The 18,575-nt window shown below is 40.0% G+C and overlaps 1 protein-coding gene across 2 annotated transcripts; it reads left to right on the forward strand.

Annotated features, from left to right (window-relative positions):
- Positions 1–8,793: 8,793 nt before the first annotated feature.
- Positions 8,794–14,682, forward strand: LOC127581447 (fibrinogen-like protein 1-like protein). 2 transcript variants are annotated; one of them, XM_052035874.1, is made up of 3 exons: positions 8,794–8,848; positions 10,782–10,861; positions 12,728–14,682. In XM_052035874.1, the coding sequence occupies exons 2-3, from the start codon at positions 10,795–10,797 to the stop codon at positions 13,336–13,338; spliced, it is 678 nt and encodes a 225-aa protein (XP_051891834.1). In that variant the 5' UTR covers positions 8,794–8,848; positions 10,782–10,794; the 3' UTR covers positions 13,339–14,682. The 2 variants fall into 2 exon arrangements, with proteins under 2 accessions (XP_051891834.1, XP_051891833.1); XM_052035873.1 differs by lacking the exon at positions 8,794–8,848 and adding an exon at positions 10,628–10,646.
- Positions 14,683–18,575: the final 3,893 nt, after the last annotated feature.

Genomic DNA, 18,575 nt, shown 5'->3' on the forward strand with positions numbered 1-18,575 from the left:
TGCCATTAACCTTGTACTCTGCCTTCAAATTCAACCTTCCAGAGTGAATCACTTCACACTTTTCTGGGTTGAATTCCACCTGCCACTTCTCAGCCCAGCTTTGCATCCCATCAAAATCCCATTGTAACCCTCGACAACCTTCTGCACTATTCACAACACCAACCTTTGTGTCACCTGCAAACTTACTAACCCACTCTTCCACTTCCTCATCCAAGTCACATATATATATATAAAAAAAACACAAAGAGCAGGGAATGGAGGGATACAGATCATGTGCAGGGAAATGGGATTAATTTAATTGGACACCATGGTCGGCACAGACATTGTGGGTGGAAGGGCCTGTTCTGTTCTATGTTCCTCTATTTGCTTAATGTCATTAGTTGCTTTTCTGTTATCTGAATACAGGCCTTCCCTGGGTTAAAATTGTCTGACATATGGACACTACTACATAAGAACGAATTCCCATAAATTTTATTAAATTCCAAAGTCTGATGTATATATGCTAACTTGTTTCTATGAATGCCAGAACTAGTTCTCTCTTTCTCTCTCCCTACTTTTAGCAATTGTTCTTTCTTATCAGTTTTATGTGCTTTTGATGCCATTCATTAGGTATGGTTACCATATCAAGTAATTTTTGTCCATTTTCCAATTTAAAAATCAACTATGGATATCTGTAAAAATGAAAGCCATTCATTACTCTGGGATGGCTTGTAACACATTGTGGTTATGTGAGAATTTGCTCTTTGCCTCTGAATTTTAGCAGCGAATTCAACAGCCCTTGTATGCAGGAAGGCACATTCAATGGTAAACAATAGATCAATAACCAGATAATGGCCTGTAAATTGATAAGTGGGGTGGTTTTGATGTGTGGATGTCCCCAGGTTAATTGAACCATTTAGAAATAAAATACGCAACAAATCCTTGCTAGCTAATCATTTCCAGTCACGTTCATTGGCTTTACAAATTGGTCAACAATGCAGAGGAATATACTCACAGCCACCAGCTCAGCTCTGACACTCCAGAAAGGTCTGAATGTTGTCATGATCATGCTGCAGCAGGCATGGGCTGCTTTCTGTAACAATGTCTTCAGGGGACACGATTGGCCTCAAGATTTGCAATATCTTTGTGAGATACGAGTGCCTGTTACAGCAGTGTCCAATTCAAGGTTAACTTGCAAGAAATCAAAAACTGAGAGCCATAATTTTAAACAAACAAACAGAATCAAAATTTCTCCTGTGAAGTTCTAATTCAAAGCTGCTAAAAGGAAACATTTCTTTTGTGGCAACATTACTGTTTATCCAATTTACTCAGGACTGATCAAATATTTGAACTGGATTGGTAATTTGATGATTGGAATCTCAAAGCATTTTCAGATTCTCTGAAAAAAAAATTAAGAGATTTTTATCATTCACTTCCTTGCAGGCTGAAGCATCTTGAAGTTATGTGTCAAGGTTGCAGAAAAGAATTTGTTCTTGCCTCTATGATCTGGAAACAAATTTTCACCAGACAAAATGGCTCCTTTGGTATCAAATAATAGATAAGTAGTCAGATAGTTGGCCAGAATTGATTAATAGATGGTTGTGGTATGCGCATAGTCCTTTGTTAATGCACATCAATAGCAATGTAAATAGCAGATAAAATATTCACTCAGAGTTGTGCCTTAAGAACCATCTGTTTCCTCCTTCATATTTAGTGATCTAGAGGCAATCTGAATCCCACTTTTAGGACCAAGAGCCTCAATGACAGCAGTCTGGACCTCTATCAACCTGTCACCAAAATGAGGAGCCTTCTCCACTGTAGACAGATATACCATGGTTAACCAGATTGAACTAGAGCAATGCATCATGACTACATAGAAAGACTTCTAGCAATTACCCAACTCGAACAATCGTACATGCACAGCCATCAGTTTATTTAAAAAAAAAGGTTAGGCTCTAGAGGTCTTTGTGCTCTGTACAGCGGAGTTAAAATTAAACTTTTCCCTGCAGTCAAGTTCTGAATAGGGGCTTGAAAGAGAGTGGTCAGTTATTGGGAGTATTGTCCTTCGCTTCCTTTGCTTTGTCTATGCCTGTGACCACTGAATCCAAAACAAAAAAGAACAATTGCATTTCACAGTTAATAGGAAAGGAATACTGGGACAAACATCCATTATTTAGATGTCTGGGACTACAGCACTACCCTCACATGCTCTGGTCAAAGTCCAGTAATCCTCAAGGGACTGGCGGTCAGGAAGGAGCTGACCCAGAATAACACAGAAAACTGGTCATATTATTTTAAAAATCAGGAAATTTGAGGTGTACATAACAAGAGTTTATAATAATCAAAGTGGGCTCTTAATCTATAGATAGGACAAACCAAATTCACAATTATAGTGTGAAGAATAAATTTAAGGAATTCATAAGAAATGAACTGAGAGATCAGTATGTGGAGGAACCAAAGAGAGAATGGGTCATTTTAGATATAGTGCTGAGTAGTGAGAAAGGGTTAATTGATGATCTGGTAGTTAAGGGGCCTTTAGGAAACAATGATCATAATATGGTGAAATTTTACATAAAGATCGAAAGTGATTAAATTTAGTCTGAAACCAGGATGTTACATCTGGATGAAGCAAACTACAAAGCCATGAGGTCTGAGTTGCTTAGACTGGGAAATCAGATCAAAGATATGACAATAAAACAGCAGTACCAATGTCTCACTTTCAAAAAATTAATACATGGTTTACACTTAATATCGAGATGAAAATCTGGCCATAACTACACATCAACCATTTTGGGTGCAAGGATAGCATTGTGTCTGCTTCCTTGTGCATTCTTTAAGATTAAGATTTCTTTATTAGTCACATGTATATCGAAATACACAGGGAAATGCATCTTTGTGTAGTGTTCTGGGGGCAGCCCGCAAGTGTCGCCACGCTCCTGGCACCAACATAGCATGCCCACAACTTCCTAATCCGTACATCTTTGGAATGTGGGAGGAAACTGGAGCACCCAGAGGAAACCCATGCAGACACGGGGAGAACGTACGAGCTCCTTACAGACAGTGGTGGGAATTGAACCCAGGTCGCTGGCACTGTAATAGCGTTACACTAACCGCCACACTACCATGCCTGCCCATAACCTTCTTCACTGTCCACCACACCAATTTTGGTGTCATCTGTAAACTTAATAACCATGTCAACTATATTTTCATCCATCGTTAATATAAATGACTAACAACAGTGGACCCAGAACCAATCTCAGCATCATACCACTGGGCACAGCTTCCAATCTGGAAAGAGAAACCTCCACTACCACACTCTGATTCCTAAGACCAAGCCAATTTTGTATCCAATTGGCTAGCTCACCATGGATCCCACATGATCTAACCTCATGGATCAGCCTATTAGTGAGATTTTGTCAAAGGCCTTGCAGAAGTTAACGTAGACAACCTCTACTGGCGTGCACAACATTAGCCATCCTCCAGTCTTCTAGTACCTCACTCATGGCTAAATGATAATACAAATATCTCTACCAGGCCCCAGCAATTTCTTCCCTATCTTCCCACAATGTCCTAGGACACACTTGGTCAGGCTCTAGGGATTTATCCACATTCATGTGGTTTAAGACCACCAGCACCTCCTCCTCTGTAATGTGGATATGTTTCAGGACATCACTATTCTCTTTCATGAATTTCTGAGCATCCATGATTTCCACGAAAAGTGAAATGTGTCTCTCTACCCATCAGGTTTATCCTGGCTCCCAGCTGAGCAATACCATCAATCCCATTCTCCCTGGCTTTATCTCCCTGTAGCACAGCAATTTATTCTCTCTTCCTCATGCCTGTCAACTTTCCTTTGATTCTTTTTGCAACTTATCTGTACAAAGGACTAATTTTATAGGAGTCAATTAAGTTGTGAGTGTCACGAACCAGCAACAAAAGAAACACACAGAGCATGATTCAGTGTTAAAAACTATTTTATTAATCACTACTTATGATAATATGTAAAATAAAAGTAAAAATGTTAGTATGTTAGAATTCAAAAAATGTTAAACCTTGAACGTTAACCCCAAAACTAAACTCTTCGTGTGTGTGTGTGGCAAAGTCCCAAACTCCAAGTTCAGGAATGGTTCTTAAAGTTCAGTTCCGCAAGCCATAAGGTGAAACATGAATAAGGGCTTCTTCAACAACCACCGTTGTCAGAAGATAAGATGTAGACGTAGAGAAACATAGAGAGAGTAAATACGAAATCCAAATGTTCCACGATGGAACCCAAGTGACACTTCAGTGTTTACTCGGTAGTGACTTCCTCACCCCGAAAAGCATCCGAATCGTGGTCGTCCACACACAAATACCTGTTTCCTTCTACAGGTCAGCAACAAAGTGAACTCCACCGGATTACTTCCAACTTCCATACATGGATTTCAGTGGCAGACACAGTTATTGTTTCTCATCCATCGATAGAGAAAACTAGCAGGCTGGTGTCTCTCTCCCTTCTCTCTCTCTCTCTCTTATTCTTCTGCTTCTTCAACAACGTCATTACGTCCTTTATCTTCTATTGACGTAAGCACGCCCCACACACACTCTATCTTAAAGGGACATTCACTGAGTCCGTAACATGAGAATAAACCGGAGAACCTGGCAGAAACGAAGTCATAAGGAAAATGTACGAACTCCACACAGACAGCGCTCAAAGTCAGGATCAAACTCAGGTAACTGGACTGTGGAGCAACACCACTAATGCAGTCACAATGCTGAACTTCCATTGAGGGTTCTCCACATTGGCTAGATGGGAAGCTGTGGGCCTAAATGGTTTGATTGTCAGTGACTGGTTTTCACACAGTGCCTTGTTGGAGATGGTCAATGGCCAGGGGTGAAAGTAATGTTAACTTTGTTACTGGTACATTATCTCAGATACTGTTGGCTGGCAACTATGTGGACTGAATGTTACTTGCCATTTATCAATCCATGTCTGAATGTTGTCCAGATCATATGTCAGGCAGGCATAGGCTTCTTCATGCCCTGAGAAACTTCTGCAACAATGTCTTCAGCCTGAGATGATTGACGGCTACAAATGCGACCATCTTCCTTTGTGCAAGATATGACTCCATGTTACAGCAACATCCAAATCTATGTCAGGTTTAGGAGAAATCTAAATTTAGCTGTGAATTGACAGTCATAATTTTAAACTGACAAACAAAATCAAAACTTGCTCTCTGAGGTTGAAATTCAATGTTGGTAAAAAGAAACATTTCCTTCTTGGCAGTTCTTTTGACGTTATCCAGCTTAAATCAGCATATCAAACATTTGAATCTGACACTTACTTGAAACATTCCAAAACTTTTGAAATTGCTCCCTTAAGAATGTAGCACAGTAACATTTTTAGCCAGGCACATCAATTAATTATCATTCACTTCTTTCTTGCACATGAATAGCATCTTGTAGTTCCATAACAATGTGGCATGCCTATTGTATGTAATTTGCTCTTTAACCCTACTTTTGGAAACAAATTCTCAGCCAATTTGCAGACAGAACAGCCCCTCAAATATAAATAATTGATAAATAACTAGTGTATTTTTTTGTCCAGTGAGGAGTTTTGCAGTATGAATAGTTTTTTTTAATTAATGAACATTATTTAAGAGCAATACAGACCAGATTGAACGGCTGTTGGTGCACAAACTTTTCCCTTAACTCATGTTCTGAACGGATGTTTGAAGGGGCATGGTCCACAAATGTCACACAAGAGAGAACTGTCCTCCCCTTCCAATTCTTTGATGGAGCCTATGACACAGCAGATCAGAAACACTATTCTCCTCCACTATTGTCATATTCCTTGATTCCCTTAATATCCAGAAATCTATCCATTTCTGCTTTGAATGCAATCAATAACTGAACCTCCATGGTCCTCCAAAGATTTTCCACTCACTACATGATTGTGAGACTGTGACCTCTGGCTCTAGGGTCCTCAGCCAGGGGAAGCATCCTCCCTGGATCCAGCCTGTTGAGTCGTGTAAGAATTTTGTAAGTTTCGAGTTCCCAACTCTAGAAAAGTTCTAGAGAATACAAACCTAGTCGACTGATTCTCTCCAAAGATAAACCCATCATTCCTAGAACCAGTCTATCGAATCTGACCTGCACCTCCATCCACTATGGTGAGTATATCCTTTTTTAGGTAAGGACACCAAAACTGTACACAATACTCAAGGTGCTGTCTCACCAAGACCATATAATTGCAATAAGACAACTTAACTTGTACTCAAATCCTCTCGAAATAAAGACCAACACAACATCTGCATTCCTAATTGCTTGCTGCACCCTCATATTGACTTTCAGTAACTTGTGTACAATTTCTTACCATTTAAAAAAATACTCTGCGCTTTTGTTTAGTGTACTATTGTGGATAACATCACATTTTTCCACATTTGCCATGTTCCTGCCCATTCACTCAGTTTGTCTACATCCCGTGAAACCTCTTTTACTTCCTCTGTACTCACAATTCCACCAAATTTTGCATCATCATCACTGTTAGAAATATGACATTTAGTTCCCTCAGTCAAATTGTTGATATAGATAATAAATAGCTACAGCTGAAACACCCAATCCTGCAGCACCTGACCAGTTGTTGATCATTGGGTTCTTGGAATTGATCATCTTTTATTATCACCAACTTTGTTTTGTTCTTGGAATTGATCATCTTTTATTATCACCAAGTTTGTTTTGTACTAGAGGGTCAACAGAACAGCACTGTGTATTGGAGAACATGCATGTGAGAGTCACATGGTTTTCATCAGTGGGGTCCAAGGAATACTGGGGCAAACACTCATTACGTTAGCTGTTCTGCATCCACAGCAAACAACGAAGGCATGAGGCAAAAGTTGACTACGGTACACTGGGAAACTACATTAAAAGTTGAGACAATAAGTTAGCAGTAACTAAGTTTCAAATTAATACATTGTTTAAAGTCTATATCCCATGAAGGCAAACAAAAAAAAAGTGGTTCAGCCAATGGTAACACGAAGTTAAAGAATCAGTAGATTAACAGAAAAGGCCTCTAACATTGCCAAACAAAAAGCAATGAGCCTGAAGAATGGGAAAGTTTCAGAATTCTGCAAAGGAGGACCAAGATATTAATTAGGAAAAGTGAGGTAGAATACAAAAGTAGGTTAGTGAGAAGTAGAAATTAGAAAAGGAAAAGAATAGCAAAAGTTTAACACGAGTCCTTTACAGACTGAGATTGAAGAAATTATACTGAGGAATAAAGAAATGGTAGAAAATTTATCGTGGCTGAAAATCGACTCAAAGACTCGAGCCTTTTTTCACTCTCAGTACAAGCATACATGAAGGGGGAAATCAGATGGAAGGAAACTTCCTGACAATCATAATGCATCATGATTTATACACTTTAGATGTAATGATAAAGTGTGACAGCATTTATTAACTGTTCATCAGGTGTGACCATGACCATTTTCAGTGAACTGGTGGGTAGGTAGCTATCCAGGAACCCCCATGGTCCAATATGCAAGTTTAAGCATCTGTGGAGGCAAATGAAGTGTCAACGTTTCGAGCCGAGACCCTTCATCAGGACTAGCCAGGGTCTCGGCCCAAAGGGTTTCGGCCTGAAACGTCAACTGTTCATTTCCCTCCATAGATGCTGCCTGCCCCGCAGTTCCTCCAGCATTTTGTGCATGTTGAACATGATTAGTAAGTTTCCTGATGTCCCTCCCTCCCCTCAGCTTTTTTCTGTTGTGTGCCTCTCACCCTAACGAGGACACAAAATTTACATCTGCATTGTTCAAATGAATGAAGGTTCTCAGACCGGGAGATAACAGCTGGGACCAACTCCTGCCAGGCTCATTCTATTGTAGCCTTGACAGAGCTGCTGGCCCCTTGAGCAGATGGCATACATCTCTCTTTGATGAGGACTCCCATGTCCCTTTGAGTCATTTTTCCTCTCCAGTACAGAATCCTCTGCTCCAGCATAGCAAATATAGCGTGACGTTGTCTGGCTGCAATGGACGCTGTGCTTCGAAGAGCTGGCACCCTTCTCAGATGGCTATTGGAAAGTGTCAGAAGCTGTGTTAAACTGAGTTTGGTCCCATCAGGAACTGCAAGACTCACTTTAGTTCATATTTCTGTGTGTGCATCACTCTAATGCTGTTTCAAATGCATTTTTTTGCCAATTTCAGCTTTTTTTTGTGGGGAACTAAATAGGTATTAGTGCTAATAGTAGTGTCAATTAAGGGCACCAAAAATGGGTGAAATCCTCCTTCTAGGCAATAATGTATAAAATTGGTCCCTGGATGTTGACTCTTAAATAAGACGCTGATTTCTGTTGTGCACTTGTAACCAAATAAACAAAAAATCATCTCCATATCACGTTTAACGTACTTCTAAAATCTGCAATCAGTTTCGGTAAAATAGCTTCTCAATTTTCTCTAAATTGTACCTTCTCCTGGCATCATTTGTTCCTATATGTTTACATTCCTATATAAATCTAGTAATATTAGAAACACTGCTCTACTGCATAGCTTTTCAAACTTTTTGTCCAGGCCTGATGAGAGATTTGTTCTTTCCAATTCCTCACTATTTACTCTAAAGGCAAACGATGAAAATTAATTGTTTTCACACATGGAACTCAAACCCAATTTAAACATACGGAACCCACCCACCCGCCCGTTCCCGCCCCCCCCAGCCCTCCACCACACACACACAGTTTGCAATCCTTGGCTCTGGTGAAACCTGTTTGACTGGTGCTAGAGAGAATATCAACACCTTCATGAGATGTCACATGTCTAAGATCTTAATATAAATCACCCGATCACTTTAAGATGCAATGCACTTTCCAACTTCTGTGACCGGAGCTTTTCAGAAAGTAAGTAACTCTAGTATCTCCATAATCTCTCCCATTGTTGAGCTGTAATTGGCAATGTGTATAAACAATAATCTGAAGACATGGTCAGATTCTGAGCCTAGGCTATAATACCTGCATGTGGGTTCTAACTTTGCTCAAGTTTCAGGGTTAATAGAAATATTTTTGATTAGACCGGAGTTCTAACCCACACATTTTTTGGCAGTTGTACTTAAATAGTTAGGTCTATTTCTTATGAAGTGAACAGGTTTAATGTCATCTTTACATACAGGAGATAACATTACATGATTAGTTTTAATTAATGATGAGGTACTTGAGAAGAGTTATATGTTTATAAGGTAACTAAGTGGTATCCTTGGATTATCCCATAAAGGCTTTTAATTCCTTTACAAAATTAAACACTTGAGGAGAGACTTAATATACATTAAATTATATGAGAAAATTATTAATACAGGTTTATGTGGTAATGAGCATTTTGTTAACACTGGAGTACATTAAGGATTTAACTGACAAACAGCAACATAACTTGTACATATCTACATCTTTAAAGCAGTAAAAGATCTGAGGACACTTTACAGGAGCATTATCAAAGTATAACACTGAGCCACATAAGGAGACATTAAATGACTAAAAAGTTGATCAAAGAATTTTATGGAACCAATTCACGTGGGAAAGGGAGACAAAACAAAGGGAAGTTTAGAACTTGGGGAGCTGAAAGTGCAACCTCATGATGCAGGGTTTAAAATTGGAGATGTATAAGAATTCATATTTAGCAAGCAGAAATCTCAAAAGGTTGCGAGTTGGAAGAGGTTACAGATATAGGAAGTAGGAAAAATGTGGTCCCCATGGACTTCAGTATGGCCTTTGGCAAGATTCCAGAAGGGAAAATGGTCCAAATGGTTTGAGCCCATGGGATTCAAGACAAGTTAGCAAATTGGATCCAAAACTGGTTTGCTAATAGGAGGCAGAGGATGATGGTGGAGGACTGTTTTTGTGATTGGAAGCCTATGAACAGTGGCATACCACAAAGGTCAGCACTAGGATACTTACTGTTTATTGTATACAGTAACAATATGGATATGAATGCAGAGTATGACAAGTAAGTTTGCAGTTGACATGAAAATTGGTGACATTATTGATAGTGAGAATGATAGTCAATTCTGATGCAGGGTTTCGACCCAAAACATCAGCAATTCCTTTCCCCCCCACCCACAGACGCTGCTCAATCTGCTGATTTCCTGTAGCAGATTATTTGTTGCTCCAGATTCCAGCATCTGCAGTCTTATGTCTGCACAAGTACTTATGTCTTTTTGATGGCCAGATGCCAGTACTGAAAATATGAAGAAACTGAGGTTATTATCTGTAAAACAAAATGGGGGAAGAGTGTGACAAAGAGCCACATAGGGTATGGAGTTGTTCTTCATTACTATTTATGGTGGCCTCCGAAAATGCAGTTTTCTCACTTACTAAGGTAAATTCAAATTAATTCATGATTCAATGGTCAGGCAGTTCTGTAGAAAGAGGTGGTATTGGCCATACCTTTTCTTCAACACAATGACTGTACGTCAAGCAAACATGAAAGGAAACATTCACTATATATTATCCAGTACCACAACCCCCACCGATGACTTATGTAAACATCTGATAAATAATTGTCTTGCATTAACCTTCTTCAGTTACACTGCACTTCTTCTGAAGTATGGTGAGAATGAGTGAATCATTTATCTTTGTGCACAGAATTTCAAATCATAGCAACAGGGAAGGAAACAATTGTTGTAGGTGCTTGACTACAACTAGACAGGTAAGAGTGGAACTAGTTCCATTTGGCTGGAGCAGTAACAAACTGTATGTGTTAGTATCATTTATGTACTTTCAATTTTCGTTACTTTCTCTGAGGTAAGAAATGACCAAAATCTCAAAAGTGGTCTTTTTCCAGGAGAACGAAGAAAATGGAACAAAGAATCTTCTTTCAAACGAGTCTCCTACTCTTACTTATAGCGGCAACCATTTCAGCAAGTAAGACACATTATTACAAATATTAATACTAACAATAGTCACTGATACTTCTGAATCTTCTACTGATAATTCAGCAAGACAATCAAGCATGATCCAGTCCAATGAAACATAACAATTTGGCAAATGAAGGCCAAAATATATCCTAAAATTGTTATACCTATCTTTTTATAATTATAATATTCTGGCAAAAAATGTTCTAATATAAAAAGTCATATCATTCTCAGGTCCCTCTATACATGAGCATGCAATCTGGCATTTTGTATTCCATTACATAGTTCTGCGACCATTCCCCCAAAATACACCCACATTACAATGAAGACAGAAAGAAGAAAAGTGGTTCAGTATTTGAGGCAGAAGTTCATTTTGCTTTTTTAAAAATATAGTTATTTATTATGACGTGGAAGGATCCATTAGATTCATACCAGCTCCCAGCAGCAAATCTTATCAGTCCCATTCCTGCTCACCTTATTTCCCTGTACTCTTGCAACTTATTCTCTCCCACTTGCCCATCAATTTCCCTTTGATTCTTTTGCCACATTCAATAGCTAACTGACCTACTAGTGTGTTTGTGAGACGTGAAGAAACTGGATCACTCAGCAGAAACCCACACGGTTATGGGGAAACATGCAAACTCTACACAAGCAACAACCAAGGTAACAATTAAACCCAAGTCCCTGGAGCTGCAAGGCAGTAGTTGTAATCGCTGTCCCATTAAACATATGCATGAGCGTTGGGCACCAGATCTGCTCAGTTTTGCATAATGGAACCAAATGCGAAAAGACGAGTACAACTAGCAGCTAATACCTGTCCACAGTTTAACTTTGCTGACCAAAGCAGAAGTTCATCCACTGGAAATTCTATAGTCAAGAAGAACTCATGGGTACATAAAATGTATACCACGGCACGTAGGGTCTTCACCCCACCCAGTGCCCCTCCCCAACAATCAACTGAAGAATATAATTAATATATTACAAGTGCCAACATGTACATTCACCCAATAACATTAAGGATGTGTATATATATATATATATATATACATACCCCAAAGTTTGAGTTTCCGCACTGCTTGGCATCAGCTAAATATACTATTATGTCAGTAAAGAAGGATTGAGAGACAGAGTGCATAAATTTAAGTGTGAGAAATAATTTTTAAGATATTAAAATGGACTATTGGTAGCATCTACAGGAGGCGCTGCCTCAAGAAGGCAACATCTATCATCATAGGTCACCACTATCCAGGCCATGCCTTCTTTTCGCAGCTACCATCAGGCAGGAGGTACAGAAGCCTGAAGTCCCACACCACCAGGCTCAAGAACAGCTACTTCCCTTCAACCATTTGGTTATTGAACCAACTGGCAAAACCCTAATCATTACTGTTTAGCAACATTATGACCAGTTTGATTACTTTGCACTAAAATGGACTTTTTTTTGTTCTATTTGAGTTATTTCTTTTAAAATTTGTGGACAAATTATGTTTAATTTATATTTTTCTTGTGAATGCTGCTTATATGATGCTATGTGCCTGTGACACTGCTGCATGTAAGTTTTTCATTGCAGCTGTGCATACATGTACGTGTATGTATGACAATAAACTTGACTTTGGCTTTGAACTTTGAACATAGATTTGGGACTATTTTTCAGGCAAATGGTGCTGGTAAAAACTAGAGTGACTGTAATGAAAGAGTTGGGGTCAGAGATGATTAGCTTTAATGTTTAATGAACTTTGGCCTTTTTGATTTATAAAAAGATCATTGTATTCAATGAAGAGCCATGCTTTATCTGAGTGGCCAGTGACCTAGTCCCCTGTATCTATATGCATAACAATGCAGTAGACTAAAAATGATATATATCTGTATTTCTCTTTAGTTCCACGTGACTGCACAGAGATAGAATCTGAAAACAAAAGAGCTGGTACTGGCCTTTATGTCATTCAGCCCACAGGATCCCCTCCACTTGTGGTCAACTGCATCAGGAGAGGCAACAGTAGCTGGACTGTGATTCAAAGAAACAGCAGACTAAGCAAAATCACCTGGACAGAGAGCTGGACCACATACAAATATGGCTTTGGTGATGTGCTGGGTGATCACTGGCTGGGTAATGAGTATATCTATCTGCTGACCAAGCAGAAGATGTACAAACTGAGAATAGAAATAAAAGACAATAAAAATGTTGTAAAATTTGCAGAATATAGCTCCTTCTATATTGAGTCTGAGAGTAGTCGCTACACTATCAGACTTGGTCCATTCCAAGGGACTGCTCCTGACTGTATGACCAACACTGTAAAGAATCAAATAATTGATAACCAGAGATTTAGTACACGGGATTGTGATTATGATAACTACAGGATATCATGTGCAGCTTCACGAGGTGGATGGTGGCATGATGCCTGTGGATATTCATACCTTAATCACAAGTACCCACAATGGAATAGCTTGCACGTCGTGAAAGTCTCAATGATGATTCAACCAGTATGTTAACTGGGGCACTATCAAACAAATCACAACTGCAAACAATCAGAATAATACTGTCACATTAAGGGAAATAAAATTATTTCAATTATTACAAAATGCCAGTGGTGAATAGTAGCCATTTGATTCCATTTTCAATATAATTATTTATCCAAATAATCACTTCCTCAGAGAACCTTAGACATGCAGCATTCTGCTCATTTTCCTCTGCCAGCCTCCTTCACTTTCCTTATCCCAAATTCATCTATGATCATATGTGGCCTATTATACCACCTTCTCTTAATGCACTGTTTTTCCAGTCTTATCCAGTTACGATTCTCTCTGGGCACCATTCTTACTACTTGTACTATTCTCCAAAACAAAAATCCTGGTTGTCACAACAGGTCTTCCTGGCACTAATAATATCAAGAAATCTTTCAGTGCATGACATAATTATGCAGTGTTCATGAATTATTAATCTTCCACACCAAAATATTCCTGTATATCATATAGAGCTCTATAAAACTCTGGTTAGACCACACTTAGAGTATTGTGTTCATTTCTGGTCACCTCATTATAAGAAGGTGAATGGAAGCTTTAGAGAGGATGTGGAGAAGATTTACCAGGATGCTATCTGGATTGGAGAACATGTCTAGGGCTTTTCTCTTTGGAATGACACAGGATTAGAGGAGCTTGATAGAGGTGTGTAAGATGGTAACAATGGCCAATACCAGAGGATATCAGTTTAAAGTCAGAGGGGGAAAGTTTAGGGGAGATATCAGAGATAGTTTTTTTTCCACACACACACACACACACACACACACACACACACACACACACACACACACACACACACAGAGTGGTGGATGCCTGGACCGCACTGCTGGAGGTGGTGGTAGTGGTAGAGGCTGATAGGGGCATTTAAACGACTCTTAGATAGGCACATGGAAGTAAGAAAAATGTAGGGTTATGGGCTGTGTAGGAGGGAAGCGTTAGATTGATCAGGGAGTAGGTGTTTATATAGGTCAGTACAACATCGTGGGCCAAAGGGCCCATACTGTGATGTACTGTTCTATGTTCTATCATTATGCAGCATTATCAGCTTCTCAAAAAGACTCCTGGAAATTGTGTAACAAAAGTATTTGTGAACTTTTTTTTGCAGTCTGAGAAATAATGGGAGGCAAAGTATAATTTTGTAATCTGAATTTACAGACTGCTACTCAAGGTAATGTCTTCTTGGACTGTAATGACACCGTAATCTAGAGTGAAGTCTTTCAAAATTTTATGCAAATCTGCTGTATATATTTGCATGTAAGAGTTCCAATAAATATGATTAATGTGATCTTGCTCAATAAACTGGCTTTAGCATAACAATTGTGTTTTGTTGGAGGAATGTGTGTGTTAAACCTGCACCCTGAATCTGGCTTCCACATGGACCCCAATCACCCTTTTAATTATAGCTCAGATCGGGACAGCACACAAAGAAAATCTCTCAAACAGCAGTGGTGAGTTTCTCAAACAGGTCGGTTTATTCAGGCCCTGTTACATTGTACACCAGGGAGCACTCAGTGAGAGCTCACAGATACTCCACTGATCCAAAAAATCTTCCAGCAATTTATAGTATTCGCATTGTAAGTTATATGTGGATTTCACTATTTTATGAGACACCTACATTTCTTTGTAGTATTTGATCTTTGTTTATCCCTTCAGGGGTTGCCTCTAATGGCCAGACAAATGGGACTTTGTTTCCTTTACCAGACAGCTATTTCCCCCATTCTCCCTGCAATTGGGTGCTCTGATTTATGGTCCTGTCCCACACAGAGCATAACAGCACAGTACAGGCTCTTCAGCCCACAATGTTGTGCTGACATTTTATCCTGCTCTAAGATCAATCTAACCATTCCCTCCCACATATCCCTCCATTTTCTATCATTCATGTAGCTATCTAAGAGCCTCTTAAATGTCCCTAATGTACCTGCATCAACCTGCATGGCAACCTTGAGGGAACTATGGACGTGCACCCCAAGATCCCTCTGTTCCTCCACACTGCTAAGAATCCTGCCATTAACCTTGTATTCTACCTTCAAATTCGACCTTCCAAAGTATATCACTTCACACTTTACCAGGTTGAACTCCATCTGCCACTTCTCAGACCAGCTCTGCATCCTATCAATGTCCTGTTGTAACCTACAGCAACCTTCTACACTATCCACACCACCACCAACCTTTGTGTCATCTGCAAACTTACTAACCCACCCTTCCACATCCTCATCCAAGTCATTTATAAAAATCACAAAGAGCAGGGGTTCCAGAACAGATTCCTGCGGAACACCACTGGTCACTGACCTCCAGGCAGAATATGCTCCATCTACACCACCCTCTGTCTTCTATGGGCGAGCCAATTCAGAATCCACACAGCCACGTTTCCCTAGATTTCATGCCTCCTGACTTTCTGAATGAGCCTTCCATGAGGAACCTTATAAAACGACTTATTGAAATCCATGTACACCACATCCACTGCTCTACCTTCATCAACGTGCTTTGTCACATCCTCAAAGAATTCAATTAGGCTCGTGAGACACGACCTACCCCTCACAAAGCCATGCTGACTGTGCCTAATCAGCCTATGCTTCTCTAAATGCCCATAAATCCTGTCTCTAAGAATCTTCTCCAGTAATTTGCCCACCACTGAAGTAAGACTCACTGGTCTGTAATTCCCAGGGTTATCCCTACTCCCTTTCTTGAACAAAGGAACAACATTTGCCACCCTCCAATCATCTGGCACTACTCCTGTGACCAGCGAGGATGCAAAGATCATCACCAAAGGCACAGCGATCTCCTCCCTCGCTTCCCATAATAACCTTGGATATATCCCATCTGGCCCTGGTGACTTATCTATCCGAATGTTTTTCAATAGTTCCAGCACATCCTCTTTCCTCACATTGATATTCCCTAGCATATCAGTCTGTTGTATGCCATCCTCACAAACGTCAAGGTCTCTCTCACTGGTGAACACTGATGCAAAGTATTCATCAAGGACCTCCTCTACCTTTTCAGACTCCAGGCACGTTTCCTCTTTTATCCCTGATCAGTCCTACCCTCACTCTAGTCATCCTCTTATTCTTCATATACGTGTAGAATGCTTTGGGGTTTTCCTTAATCCTACTCACCAAGCCTTCTCATGCCCCCTTCTAGCTCTCCCAAGTCCATTCTTAAGCTCCCTCCTGGTCACCTTGTAACTCTCCAGGGCTCTGTCTGATCCATGCTTTCTAAACCTTAGGTAAGCTTCTTTCTTCCTCTTGACAAGATATTCTACATCTCAACCACGGTTTCTTCACTCTACCATCTTTACCCTGCCTCAACAGGACAAACCTATCCAGAACCCCATGCAAGTACCCCCTAAACAACCACTACATTTTGGTTGTGTACTTCCCCAAGAACATCTGTTCCCAATTTACGCTCCCAAGTTCCTGCCTAATAGCATCATAATTCCCCCTCCCCCAATTAAATACTTTCCTATATTGTCTGCTGCTATCCTTCTCCAAGGCTATGGTAAAGGTCAAGGAGTTATGGTCACTGTCACCAAAATGCTCTCCCACCGAGAGATCTGAAAGCTGATCAGGCTCAATGCCTAGTACCAGGTCCAGTATGGCCTCCCCTCTAGTTGGCCTGTCCACATACTGTGTCAGGAATCCTTCCTGGACACACCTAACAAACACTGCCTTATCTAACCCCTTTACACTAAGGAGGTGCCAATTAATATTAGGGAAGTTGAAATCACCCATGACAACAACCCTGTTATTTTTGCACCTCTCCAAAATCTGCCTCCCGATCTGCTCCTCAGTGTCTCTGCTGCTATTTGGGGGGGCGGCATCTGTAGAATACTCCCAACAGAGTGATCACTCCCTTCCTGTTTCTGACTTCCACCCACACTGACTCAGTAGACGATCCCTCCAGGACATCCTCCCTTTCTGCAGCTGTGACACCTTCCCTGATCAGCAAAACCACTCCCCCCATTTCTTTTACCTCCGTCTCTGTCCTTTTTGAAACATCTAAACCGCGGAATATCCAGCAGCCATTCCTGCCCTTGTGACAGCCAAGTCTCTGTAATGGCCACCACATCGTAGTTCTATATACTGTTCCACTGTCCTGTTGTCCATGTAGTTCCACTGTGCTGTTGTGTCTCTGCTAACCAAATGATCAGTTCTCCTGCAATTAGCCTATATCACAACCTCCATTTGTTTACCTTTGCTCCAGTTAGCTATGCCCTGAAATCTACACACTTCCCCGATCTAATGACTGTTCTGCACATCGAACTTGTCCTTTAAACCACCTCCACTATTTTCCCATCGTCCCTTTCCAATTTGTATGACACTTAAGTTGACTATATTACAAACTTTCCCAATTTTCAATATATATTTCCCAGAGATTCATCATATCTGTTTGTACTCTCAGATGCTACAAACATTTCCTCCATGTCTTGGTATTTAATTGTCATTCATTTTCGATTCTACAGTCTCAAGGAAGATATTAGAAGGATGGTTTGTTGCACTTGTCTTTGGTTGATGATGGTATTGGCTCAAATACACTACCCAATAAAGTAGGGAAAAATATTATTAAGAAGATGAGTTGAATCCTGGAACGATACAATACCGATCTCAGTTGCGCATGCGGAGCTAATCAGTTAAAATCGGCACAGCAGACTCGCATGTAGCATGAGCATATTCAGTGCTTCATGTCCACCATAACCATTCATGTTAAGCTGATTGGAGCCAAGTGAAAAGAACACATATCATTAATTGATGACCAATCACTTCCTTGAACCAGGATGCCAGATGAAATGTTTCTAACACTTATCTTGCTGGGTAAATAGAAAGGAGAGGATAGTCAAAGACAAATGGGTAGGACTATATTTGGTAAGTTGATTACCATAAATTAGTGATGTGGTCACTTCACAAATGAATTCTGAGATCAGCGATGGGAGTATCATCCAACTAGGGACAAAGTTGCCATAAAATGCACACTCTCATTTACTCTAGTCCTCCATTACATGCAGAAGTTTTTTTTTGTTGTCTTCTATAAAGACAGATAGAAAATATTTTCTTTCATTTCTCCGATATGTTTCCTTCTTTGCTCCAAGTCATCCACTTGTGATGTTGGCTCAACTATTTTTCCCCTCTCTTTTAGTACACCTTTGTAAGCTGGGAATAAGCCAGGAAATTATAGGCCAGTGAGCCTGACATCAGTCGTGGGTAAATTATTGGAAG

Source organism: Pristis pectinata, chromosome 21 (genome assembly GCF_009764475.1).
Source record: "Pristis pectinata isolate sPriPec2 chromosome 21, sPriPec2.1.pri, whole genome shotgun sequence".
Lineage (NCBI taxonomy): Eukaryota > Metazoa > Chordata > Chondrichthyes > Rhinopristiformes > Pristidae > Pristis > Pristis pectinata.

Bases quoted from the DNA above. Each gene is read 5' to 3' on its own strand.
- LOC127581447 (XM_052035874.1), top strand. From the start codon at position 10,795: ATGGAACAAAGAATCTTCTTTCAAACGAGTCTCCTACTCTTACTTATA. The intron at 10,862-12,727 runs GTAAGACACATT...ATTTCTCTTTAG, and splicing joins AGCGGCAACCATTTCAGCAA to TTCCACGTGACTGCACAGAG.